This window comes from Drosophila teissieri, chromosome 2R (assembly GCF_016746235.2).
Source record: "Drosophila teissieri strain GT53w chromosome 2R, Prin_Dtei_1.1, whole genome shotgun sequence".
NCBI lineage: Eukaryota > Metazoa > Arthropoda > Insecta > Diptera > Drosophilidae > Drosophila > Drosophila teissieri.
In genome coordinates, this window is record NC_053030.1 from 1,312,009 (window position 1) to 1,325,573 (window position 13,565).

A 13,565-nucleotide genomic window follows, 5' to 3' on the forward strand; every position below is an offset into this window, starting at 1 on the left:
TGTATTGGGTATGGAGCGATCCTGTTACATAAAATTGACAATAAACCTCATGTTGTAGAGTATTACAGTAAGTGTACGTCTCCCGCCGAATCTAAATACCACTCATACGAACTGGAGACGTTAGCAGTGGTAAATGCTATAAAACACTTCCGACATTATTTGCAGGGACGTAAATTTGTAGTTTATAGTGACTGTAATTCTTTAAAGGCCAGCCGCACAAAACTAGATTTAACACCGAGGGTGCATAGATGGTGGGCGTTTTTACAGGCATTTGATTTCGAAATAGAGTATAGAAAAGGCGAGCGAATGGCGCATGTGGATTTTCTCTCTCGAAATCCAGTGCTTGAACAACCCAAAAGTATAAATAAGATTTCAGAGTTACGAATCAATTTGACCGAGGTATCTGATAACTGGTTGGTTTCAGAACAACAGCGAGATACTGAGATACAAGAAATAATTGTAAAGTTAAAGAATAATGAGTTACCAGGAAATCTGGATAAAACATATGAATTGCGAAAGGGAGTACTACATAGAAAAATACAGCGAAATAGTAAGACCAAATGTTTGCCGGTAATACCAAGGGGTTTTCGATGGGCCGTCATAAATCACGTCCATGAATCCATTATGCATCTTGGATGGGAAAAGACGCTGGACAAAGTCTATTGTTATTACTGGTTCGAAAATATGTCTAAATTCGTTCGTAGATTTGTAGAAAATTGCATTACATGTAAAGTTTCTAAGCCACCAGTGGGAAAAGTGCAGGCTGAGCTGCATCCTATTCCTAAAATAGAAATACATATACATATCGACATCACAGGCAAATTGAGTGTCAAAAATGATTTGAAGGAATATGTCATCGTCCTTATAGATGCCTTCACCAAATTTGTTTATTTTTACCACACACTAAATATAGATTCTGATAGCTGCATCAAGGATGTAAAATCCGCCGTTTCCTTCTTGGTTTACCCACTCGAATTATAGCAGATCAAGGACGTAGTTTCGCAAGTAAAAGCTTTCGCGATTTTTGCTCCTCTCAAAAAATTAATCTACATTTAATTGCTACGGGTGCAAGTAGAGCAAACGGTCAGGTAGAACGTGTCATGAGTACCCTGAAAGGTATGCTAACGGCTGTCGAGTCTAGTCAGAGATCATGGCAGGATGCGTTGGCTGAAGTGCAGCTAGCAATGAATTGCACGATTAATCGTGTGACTAAGCTTAGCCCTTTGGAATTATTGATAGGTAAAGAAGCTCGACCTTTTGGCTTGTTGCCGCTAAACGAAGAAAACAATGATGAGGTAGACAAAGAAAATTTGAGAAAGGAGGCTAAAAAGAACATGAAAACTCAAGCAGAATACGATAAAGATAGGTTTGATAAAAATAAGGCTAAGATAGTACATTTCAAAGTGGGTGATCATGTTTTGCTTAAAAACGAAGAACGTCATCAAATTAAACTCGATCCTAAATTTAAAGGGCCATTTGAGATAATTGAAGTATTGGATGGAGATAGATATACGCTAAAATCTTTAACATGTAAACGAACATATAAGTATTCTCATGAATGTTTAAGAGCAATACCAAATAATCAGATACACGATGAGTTATGTAAAGATAGAGACAGCGCAATAGAAGTTGTGTCTGTTGCCCAATAGAGAAACTGAAGACCGCACCATAGCAGAAGAGACTTGTTATGGCGGGGGTCGTATGTGTTAAAGGAACTACACAGATGATAAGTAAATTATGTGTTAAAGGAACTACACAGATGATAAGTAAATTATGTGTTAAAGGAACTACACAAAAGATAAGTTAATTATTTGTAAAAGGAACTACAAAATGTGTTTGGTTTAAAAGTTTAAGAGAAAAATGTGTTAAAGGAATTACACGAATGGAATGATTTCTTAAATTTAAATTATGTTATGAAAATTTAAATAATTTAATTTATCATAACATAGATAATAATGAAGTTGAAACTAATTTGAATCAGAAATAAATTGAATGGAAATAATTCTTTGAAATATCCAGAGAGTCTTTGAATCCTGAAGTATTGTCACTTATGTGGTAGATTTAAGACAACACACGAGGACGTGTATTATGTCAGGAAGGCCGTGTCGCATAATGAATGTATTTTGACCACTGTACGTGTCTGTCACATTATTAACATAGTTTGACCACTGTGCTTGCAAGTCGCATGCAGACGATTCCACACGCCGGTTGGAATTCGCTTCACTCGAGGGGTTTATGTGTCAACATGGAAGATCAGGCGCAAGAAAATGACAACGCTGCGACATACATAATTCATTGGGTTGGACATGATAAATAATAGATATACAGATAATCTTAAATACTATAGTATAAGTTTACACTTTTTAGTGTCTTTAATAAGAGTGTAATATTTTCGTATGATGGGTTTGTTAATGTTGCTAATGAGGAGGGGTTGAGCCTGAGTTGGGTTATAGAAGGACATGATGCTATAACGTGATCAAGTTTAATTGGGTGGAGGTTACATAATGGGCAAGTTGGCAGAGGGTTTCTGCTTATATAGTGCGCATGAGTTAACTTTGTATGACCTAATCTAAGGCGAAGAAATTTTATTTCGTCCAGTCGAGATATTCGATGTGTTTTTGTTAGAAAATGGGAAATGTTTAATTTATTTTTGTTTATGTTTTGGTACCAATTTGAGGAGTGCAGAAATGTGTCATTGGCAAGGGAGTTTAAATATTTAGAGACATATTTTTGTATGTCTCCGCAACTGTAGTTAATTGTGTAAACAAGTGGATGGCGTAGAGCATTTTTGGCTGCTAAATCGGCAAATTCATTGCCAGTTATGTTGACATGGCTAGGAATCCACAATAGAGTGAATTTTGGAAAGTGTCTAATAAGTAAGTTTCGAATTTCGGTGGCATAATAGGAATGATTAGAAGTGTTTTTAATAGCTTTGAGGGATGATAAGGAATCTGAGCAAATTATGTATTTACCCCGATTTGTTTTGAGTGTCATAATGGATTCATAAATGGCTATTATTTCTGCTGTGTAGACGGTAGAATAGGTTGGAAGAATTCCCATTTTTAAGATGCTAGAATTGGTTGTCACTGCAAAGCCAGTGAGATTGTTTATTTGTTACGCATCCGTGTAAATAAAGGATGCTTTATTGCCCTTGAGTTCGGTTTGTATTCTGACAAATTCTTTTCTGAACGTTTCGGGGGATGTAACGTTTTTATTGAAGTAGCTAAGGGATGTATTTATGGCTTTTCGGTTAAGTGCCCAGGGAGGTGATTTTTGGATATGTTTTTTTGGCCGATTTAATTGTATTTCGAGGTGTTTGTGTGATTCAATAATTATACCCGTTACTCGTAGAGTAAAAGGGTATACTAGATTCGTTGAAAAGTATGTAACAGGCAGAAGGAAGCGTATATATATTCTTGATCAGGATCAATAGCCGAGTCTATCTGGCCATGTCCGTCTGTCCGTCCGTATGAACGTCGAGATCTCAGGAACTACAAAAGCTACAAAGTTGAGATTGAGCATGCAGACTCCAGAGACATAGAAGCAGGGCAAGTTTGTCGATTCATGTTGCCACGCCCACTCTAACGCCCACAAACCGCCTATAACTGCCACGCCCACACTTTTGAAAAATGTTTCGATATTTTTTCATTTTTGTGTTAGTCTCCTTAATTTCTATCGGTTTGCCAAAAAAATATTTGCCACGCCCACCCTAATGCCCACAAACCGCCAAAAGCTGCCACGCCCATACTTTTGAAAAATGTTTTGATATATTTTCATTTTTGTATTAGTCTTGTAAAATTCTATCAATTTGCCAAAAAACTTTTTTCCACGCCCACTTTAACGCCCACAAACCGCAAAAACTGTGAGTGTTGTGTGTCCTGCGCACTTTCACCATCTGAGTAACGGGTATCAGATAGTCGGGGAACTTGACTATAGCGTTCTCTCTTGATTTGTCTAGAGCAGACAATTTTTTTCCCTCCTTAGGGGTTTTATATTTTTTTTTATAATATTACAAATGGGGGCATCTGCGCTATTGGTGATGCATAGATTAGTGGTAAGGAGCTTTTGTCTAATGGCGAGAGGCGCAATGTTGGCCTCAAACAGCAAATTTCGTGTTGGTGTTGAACGAACGGCACCAAGAGCAATTCTAATAGCTGAATGTAAAGTTAAGTTAACTTTTTTTAGGACACATTTTGGGGCAGTTCCGTAGAGTGGTAAAGCAAAATCAATTTTTGATAAAGCTTTCACTACAGAAATTAGTGTTAATGTGCTACAATTGTATTTTGGATTTAATAATATTATGCCGTTTCAGAAAATCAACGACAAGATGGTCTATGTGTGAGTTCCACTTGTGTTTATTGTTGAATATCAGGCCTAAGATTTTGAGTGAGGTAACATTGGGAAGTTGAAAGCTGCCAAAGAATACATCGTATCTGCAATTGTGTTTGTTGCATATATGCATGTGCTTACACTTTTCGGGTGAAAGGATAGCACCAGAATAAGAACACCAGTTAACTATGTCATTATTTAGCACATCTAAATGTAATATCCCATTTTTTGTTTTATTCATTTTAATCAGCAAGTTGACATCGTCAGCATAGGCGCTTATTTGTATTTCTTTGTGCAATGCTGTTAACTCGACAAGATTTTGGTAAGCTATGACAAATAGTACCACAGATAAAGGCGAACCTTGTGTACCATTGTCGAGTGGCAGTGTGTTGGAGAAATGTTTGCCAACTCTAACTTTTATCTTCCTGTTGGTCATAAAATTACGAACATAATTAATGATTTTGGGGTCTAGTTTCCACTTTAATAGCTGGTTGATAATCGCATGTAAACCAATTTTGTCAAACGCTTTGCAAAAGTCGAGCGAGATAATAGAAAGATGATTCTTGGTAGCCAAGGTTTTGTTAACAAGATAGTCTATAAAGATAACTGATTTGCCTTTCCTAAATCCTGTTTGGCTATTGTGGAGAAGTTTGTAGTTAGTTACATTTGCGATTATAAAATCTAACATTCATTGCTGTCGAAGTAAGGCTGCCGTAACTATGGCCAGGAAAAGGGCATTATTGGGGAGCGTTCAGACTATGGTTTTGCAGTAAAATCCACATTACTGTTGGTGATAGCGACCAGATACAAGTCACCCAAGTCTATCTAGCAAGGGCCGCGTGCCCATTCGTATAAACGTTAAGACCTCAGAAACTATAAGAGATAAAATACTGTGACTAGGGATGCAGATTATTTTGACGCATACACGGTGCAAATATGTTTTAAAATAATGTCACACAAAATTAAAGACACAAAAAAACGGCGAAAACAATAAAGTCTACAATTCTGAGATATGATATAATTTTTGTTATCTTAATATTTGAAAAACAATTTAATCAAATATTTGTCTTGACAATTTCTACCAATGTGCAAAGATTATTTGTTCACGCCACACAACCCGATTCTTAGGCATGGCACATTTAATTTTAAAAAATTATTTGATTTTATTCACATTCTGTAATTCATTTCCATTGATGTAGAGAAAATATTATGGGAACGCCCCCTCGTAGGTCCACCGCTTACAATACCCTGAACAAACAACACTTGGTATTTTTCTCGGCCATAAATATTTATTCCGTAAACATCTGGGACACAGCAAAAAATGTCGTAATGCCTTCAAGACTCGGACTCCATTTTTAAATCATGGGCGTTTACACTTCGAAATAGGGCACAATATATTTATTTTATGTTCCCTTTTACAAGACAAAATCACAAACACAGTGTGGGAAAAATACATGTAGCATCACAGTTGTATCAATAAATAAATAATACAATAAAAAATTGATTTTTAATTTAGAACGTTTATAAATGTTTTCATTTGGATACAATAGCTGTTAGTAACTAGAAACACGTATTTATATAATTGCGTCGATTTTATGGATAATATTTAAACATATATATATGTATAAAAATATTTAAATAAATCAATAATGACTAACGCGGGCCAAATGTTTAAACTTGGGATTAGTCTTTAGCAAAGCAATTGCTGTTGCTTAAGACATTCATGAATGTAGCTATTACAAAGAATATTAAGCTTCTTGTGAATCTCATTCTGGACGGTGCTTAACTTTTAGTTTCTAAACTCTCAATGCAGCCCTACATAAATTTCATTAAACGTGTAAAGTGGCAACGCTATGCAAGTAGCCATCTTTCTTTCTTTTCCCAACTATTCGACCGCGTGGACGTCAATTCGAAGAGGTTTGGACCATACTTTTTCAACATATTTTAAAAAAGAAGACTTAATAAGACGCCAATTCTTACAGGGGACCTTAAATTAAAATGACTAACTCAAAGGGTTATCGTCGCGGCACACGGGACATGTTTTCCCGTCCTTTCCGAAAGCATGGAGTTATTCCGTTGTCTACATACATGCGAGTCTTTAAGATCGGCGACATCGTAGATATTAAGGGGCATGGTGCTGTACAGAAGGGTTTGCCCTATAAGGCATATCATGGAAAAACAGGGCGCATATTCAATGTGACTCAGCACGCCGTTGGTGTAATAGTAAACAAACGCGTCAGAGGTAAAATCCTTGCAAAGCGAGTCAATGTGCGCATTGAGCACATCCACCACTCCAAGTGCCGTGAAGATTTTTTGCGCCGCGTAAAAGAAAATGAGCGATTGCTGAAGGAGGCAAAGGAAAAGGGACAATGGGTCAGTCTTAAGCGCCAGCCGGAACAGCCGAAGAAGTCGCACTTCGTTAAGAAACTTGGGGAACCGATTGCTCTTGCCCCGATTCCATACGAATTCATTGCCTAAAGGGATGTTGTTGCTTGGAAATTGTACGGAATGAAATAATATTTGTTATAATTGAGTAAACAAATATGTGCCCAATATAAACAGATTTTTAATTTTCTTTTGCCCGTAAGTATAACTTATGGGAGAAGTTTGCAGCGCAAACCGTAAGCAACAAAACTTTTGTCAAGCCAATGTCAAGCGAATTTGTATGCATTTCATTACGAATGGCATTTTTGAAATCGGTGAACCATCCTAGCGAAAAAATTACTTTTTTGATTGGTCTTCATTTTTTGTTTATACATGCAAATAGAAATAATAATTTTAAAAATAAAAGAAAAAAAAATCCTATTTTTAAAAACAAAAGCAACGTTTATTTTTAGCAACGCTTTCTAGGATCATCTTAAAAAGCCTTCGCCGATAAATCTGTACTCAAAATGTAAATAGTTGAAAGACCAAAAAATTATACAATAGATATCAGTAGTATGTTTCGTTAAATTCTGAACATTTTTGATGTTGAGCATGATTAGTTGCCATTTTAGAATATTGTGTATAATTATACCCGTTACTCGTATAGTAAAAGGGTATACTGGATTCGTTAAAAAGTACATATGTAACGGGCGGAAGGAAGCGTTTCCGACCATATATATTCTTGATCAGGATAAATAGCCGAGTCGATATGGTCATGTCCGTCCGTATGAACATCGAGATCTCAGGAGCTATAAAAGCTAGGAAGTGGAGATTTAGCATGCAGACTCCAGAGACAGATTCAGCGCAAGTTTGTCGATTTGCGTTTTTGCCACGCCCACTCTATCGCCCAAAAACTGTCAATGTGGAAATTGCTCCTTTGCATTTCCTCCAACTGAGTAACGGGTATCAGATAGTCGGGGAACGACTATAGCGTTCTCTCGTTTTCTAATCCTGTTATATATTTACTTACAAATATGTATAGAAGGCGCATCCATTAAAAATAATCTGGTTCTAGGTGGGGTCCTATCAGTACCCAGTCAGAGTACTCATTTAATACAAATTTCCAAGCCGCCGATGCTTATATACCCTTGTGGTAATTACATTTGTTTAAAGAAAACTGGTGTATACCACCGATTCTATTCTCATAACTAAATTAATTTTTCGACTATTTCTTTGTCAGCTATATATATGACTTTGTAGTCTAATTTTGAAAAATAAAACCAAAATTGTATATTGTCGAAAAACTATATTATGATTAAAACCAGTGAAAGTTCATATTAATTTTTTTATGAATGATAGTACTCTTCCCTCTGTAACTATGTGAGCTTTACATTTACATTAATTTTTATCAAAAGAAAAACCAAATTAGACATTTTCGAAAAACTGTTGTATACCGAAATTATAACTTTTTATGATCAAAAAGAAAAATGGTACATTTTTTCCGGATATATGGCAGCTTTATTAATGTTATAGTAGTCCTATCCAACTTTTGAAAATTTTCATGATGAGTGTTCCAAAACTCTATAGTTGAGATCCCCCCGTCAAAAAGATTTTTGTCAAATCGAGAGAAATTTACAAGACTAAAAAAAATGTGAAAAAATATCAAAACATTTTTCATATGTGACGGCGTGGAAGTTTTGGGCGGTTTGTGAGGTGTCAAAAAGTTTTTTGGCAAGTCGATAGAAATTTACAGGACTAATAAAATAATATTAAAACATTTTTCACAAGTGCGGGCGAGGCGTGGCAACAAGTTTTTCTGCAAATCGATAGATGATGATGATCAGTGATGATCTTCATACATTTATCACAAGTGATAATCTTCGATTGAAACATTTTGAAAAAATGTTCAATATTTCATAAATGTTTAAGTATACCATTTTTTGTTAAAGTAGTATAAGAGTTTCAATCGGTGATTAACCGCTCGTGATAAATGCCTGGAGGTGATCACTAATAAAAAAATGAAAAAATATGAAAACATTTTTCAAAAGTGTGGGCGTTAGGGTGGGCGTGTCAAAATGTTTTCTTGCAGATCGATAGAAATATAATATTATATATAATATATATATTATAATTATAATACTAATAAAAAAATGAAAAAATATCAAAACATTTTTTAAAAGTGTGGGAGTGGCAGTTTTGAGCGGTTTGTCGGCGTTAGAGTGGGCGTGGCAACATTAATCGACAATCTTGCGCTGCGTCTATGTCTCTGGGGTGTGCCTACTTAATCTCAACTTTCTAGCTTTTATACTTCCTGAGATCTCGATTTAGGTGACATAACTTGAGACCATATCGGTAAAACCAGTTATATTTAATAAAGATGACGATACGCTCATGTCAAAATTCTTACTCGACGAATGTCATCAAAAAAATCAATTAAAATAGACAAAGAAGCTCTTGATTTATATGGGTAGCTTACTATGGTTAGCTTTAAATCTCTGTAGAATATCCTAAAAACAGATTAACACAATGGCTTGTTCATAACATAGCGCGCAATGCTTAATCCGGGACCCAATCGTTATTGTCAAAGCCCTAATAAACGTTTTTAAAAAGTCAGATCAATTTATACAAGGCAGTAAAAATCGACTACAGGTTCAGTCTACAATGTTCTACCAAAGACATTATAATAACAAGGTGCGTAACGGCCATACATTAGTTTTGCACTATGCAGCCACTTTTTTGGTGACGACCAAAATTGCTCTCTTTTCGCTCGCCTAAAATTGAGAGCGTAAAAATCTAAAAATAGAATTGTCTTACTTGTGTGAGTTAAAACATTAAAGGAGATAGTGTGTATGTGTGCGTGCTTCTGCTAGAAGACGATTTTCGGGCCGAAATCAATTTTGATCTAAGAAACGAATTTGATTAATGTTTTGGTCAATTTCGATTCAAAACTATTATGGTTTGAAAGAAGTTTTTTTAATATTCGTTTGATAAAATCGCCGCTCGAATTAGCTACCGGTTACATATTTATATTTATATTGATAATTATTAATATGTAATATATGTAATATATTTCCGTACTTTACCAATGCAACAAAACGACTTTAATTGATTATAAATACAATTATATAGCGAAATTTAAAAAAATCGAGGAGCTATACGTATAGTCAGCCTTAAGCAAACGTTTTAACAGAAAAAAAAAACGTATAAAAAGAAAAAACAAAAAAAATTGGCGCGCTTTTCTGCCTACCCATAATTGCGCGCTGTTTTAAAAACAACAAAATGAAATATAAGAAAATAATTTAAATGAATCTTAGTTGCATTTTAAATACTGAAAATGCTTAATTTTCATACTAGTAATTTGACTAAATAACTACAGTAAATAATTAAAACGTATACAAAGTAAATTATTATTACTACTGTAATTTAAAACAAAGAATTTCCAAAAAAAGAAATTACATTTCAAAAGTAAATATTTCATACAAATAATTCATATTAAAAAATTAATATTTATAAAATAAATAAAAATATGGAATCTGTTTATTGCAAAATCTTTTAAAATTATTATGCATTTTTTTGTACATAGATTGTGCTATTATTATTTCTGTGTTAAATTTGAATAATTGTTATGTTAAGGCAATGCAAGACTAGAGTTTTTAAGTGGTGTCAATTTATAAAAAATAATATAGATTTAAAGTCTAAGAACTTCTAAGATGAAGGGCATATTTTGTCATTTTTACAATGCATGTGCATACGTGTGCACCAATACAGTGGTCAGCTGTCGCTGTATGCGTACAAGAGAGCTGGTGGCTCTAGAGCTCTCCGCTCTCTGGCTTTTGAATAAAATTTCGAGAGAGCCTGGAGCCACTTGAAAAGCCACCACGAAAAAATCGTGTGCAAAAAAATCGTATGTCGTTACGCATCTTGTTATTCTAATGTCTTTGGTTCTACTTACCGATTTAATTACTATACCTTCGACCTATCATCAGTAATTAAAAAAGCACTTGAACTTGAAGCACTCAGTAATAAAAGGAATTTACACGACCGAAGCCTTGTGGGGAAAATTTGGACAATATACTAAAGTCATTTCAAGGGTATACAAAAACCGATTCACAGAGTCAATGGTGGAAGTAGAGCGAACTCGGCAAACACATATGAGACCCCATCGAAACCCTCTAAAAAATCAACCAATTTTACAAAAAGGTAAAAACCTTGACGCCTAGGTCATATATCTTATTGACCTCGACCAAATCCAAGTTTTGAGGATAACTCCAGAAGAGGGTCTTCATCGAGCAACGTCACCTAATCGTAATTTTCAAACTTTTTCGGTTGTCTATATACTTCGGTTAACCGTATACTTTGTGAGGAGTCTTAAAACTAAATAGCGCTTACACAAACCATCAAGAGAGACGTTCCCCGCGAGGTAGCAGAATGGATTTTGTATATGGCGGACTTCGACTTCTAGACATAACATTGTGCGTTGTCTCAGCCGTTATGCCAACAAGATTTTCTTTATATCTTCTCAGATATCTTGTCTGTTGAAGGCAGCCTAACAAAAAACTGAATAAATTCAAGCCATACGCACGATATTGGAAGAGCGATGCAAAACGCAATGGCAGATGTGAAGTTCGTAAAACTGTCCAAGTGGAAGGCCCCAATAAGACGCATACGAGTGCTGATAACATGAAGCTATGGAAGTATATTTACGATAGACGATGATGAGCATAGTGCAGGTGGCAACACTGCAGGAAACTATGGAAAGGATCAGGAATGAATTTGGCAGAAATGATCGAAAAAGCAGTTGCAGAGTAGAAGTCGCAAAGAAAGGATATAATTCGACAGTTGTGGCAAGGCGGATAAGTCGATCCAGTCGTTGAAAGTAGAAGTAGGGTTGCGTCAAGTTCTATGAGAGTTTGTCAAACCAAAATGAAGTGTTATCAAGTTTATTCAAACATTTTTCTTTTCTTTTAAACTTAACTTTGTTACATTAAATAATATTAATAAACAATAACATATATTTAAGTAAATATCACATGTATGTAGATTGCTTTAGTTCTGTTCTTTTTCCATATTTTATTTTTTGAGATGTCAACGCACCACAGTATTTTTTCAGAAACCTGCCAAGCGCTCTTAAACGCCCACAAACCGACCAAAAATTGACACACCCATACTTTTAAGCCATGTTTCTATTATTTTTTTACATGTTTTGCCAAATTATCGATTATTAAAACATGTTGTGTCCTTAAAAAATGTTATGATTTGGTGTACCAGTTACTCGTAGAGTATAAGGGTATATTAGATTCGTTGAAAAGTATATAACAGGTATAAAGAAGGAATATAGACATCGAGATTCTAGTGGTGCATACGCTGTGCAAATTTGTTTCAGAACGTTGACACGCTCATTCTAACGCCCAAAACGCCACACCCACACCTTTGATTTTTTTTCCATTTTATTATTTTTTTTTTCCAATTTCTATCGATATGCCAATAAGAAAGTTGAAATTTCTCGCTCGCACTGCCACTACGTGAGTAACGGGTATCTGACAGTGGAGGAACTTGATTATAGCATTCAGTATAATCTAGTATAAACTTTTACTCTACGAGTAACGGATATAAAAATGGTAATCTCATTTCCCCGCATTTGTACATTTTTAATTATTGATTGATAATTATTGTTAATTGATTGAAAAGATTACATGGTGAGTAAACAAGTGGTATGGAGCTAAAGGGCTAAGGTGCGAAGAAGAAATTTCAACACTGACAGATCTTGGCGGTTTGTGGGAGTTAGAGTGTGCGTTAAAAAAATGTTTTTTTTGGCAAATCGAGAGCAATTTACAAGACTAACAAAAATGTGAATAAATATCAAAACATTTTTTAAAAGTGTGGGCGGGGGAGCTTTGGGCGGTTTGTGAGCGTTACGGTGGCCCTGTCAAAAAGTTTTTTGGCAAGTCGATAGAAATTTACAAGACTAATAAAATAATATTAAAACATTTTTCACAAGTGCGGGCGAGGCGTGGCAACAAGTTTTTCTGCAAATCGATAGAAGATGATGATCAGTGATGATCTTCATACATTTATCACAAGTGATAATCATCGATTGAAACACCTTTGAAAAAATTTTCAATATTTCATAATTGTTTAAGTATACCATTATTTGTTAAAGTAGTATAAGAGTTTCAATCAATGATTAACCGCTCGTGATAAATGCATGGAGGTGATCACTAATAAAAAAATGAAAAAATATCAAAACATTTTTCAGTGTGGGCGTGGCAGTTGTGGGCGTTGGGGTGGGCGTGTCAAATCGATAGAAATATAATATATAATATACATATTATCTTAATATATATAAATCTCGTGTCACAATGTTTGTCCTCAATGGATTCCTAAACCACTCAACCGATTACAATAAAATTCGCACACCATGTGCAGTTCGATCCAACTTGAGAGATAGGATAGTTTAATTCTGGAAAAAGTCAAATGAAAAGCGGGAAAACCGTTATTTACATGCAGCGCCATTTTTAAAACATAGGATGTCATTCTTCTATGCTCATTTCGTTTTATTTAATTTATGAGACAAACTTTATTTGGTTCATAAATAAATTGTAACAGCCGGCATTTGTTTTTGAGGTGGTAAGTTGAACTGTGTTAATTATGTGTACCGTGCATTTGAGGTTAAACTCACCACTTCCACCTTCTTCGACTTCCTCATCCTCATCCTCCTTCTTCTTCATCAACTAGAAGATACACTAGCCGAACGCAATAAAGCAAGAAGACTAAAGCATCAACAATCACGCAGGTTTTCAGAAGAAGGAGGAGAAAGACGAAAAGGAAGAAGAAAAAGGTAGAGGAAGGAGGAGGATTAAGAAGATGGAGGA

The 13,565-nt window shown here is 35.1% G+C and overlaps 1 protein-coding gene across 1 annotated transcript; it reads left to right on the forward strand.

Annotated features, from left to right (window-relative positions):
- Positions 1 to 6,164: 6,164 nt before the first annotated feature.
- On the forward strand, positions 6,165 to 6,888 carry LOC122613400 (60S ribosomal protein L21-like). Its single transcript, XM_043787554.1, has 2 exons — positions 6,165 to 6,246; positions 6,312 to 6,888. The coding sequence occupies exon 2, from the start codon at positions 6,328 to 6,330 to the stop codon at positions 6,805 to 6,807; it is 480 nt and encodes a 159-aa protein (XP_043643489.1). The 5' UTR covers positions 6,165 to 6,246; positions 6,312 to 6,327; the 3' UTR covers positions 6,808 to 6,888.
- The last annotated feature ends 6,677 nt before the right edge of the window (positions 6,889 to 13,565 follow it).

Excerpts from the sequence above, each read along its gene's own strand:
- LOC122613400 (XM_043787554.1), top strand. The coding sequence starts at position 6,328 with ATGACTAACTCAAAGGGTTATCGTCGCGGCACACGGGACATGTTTTCC.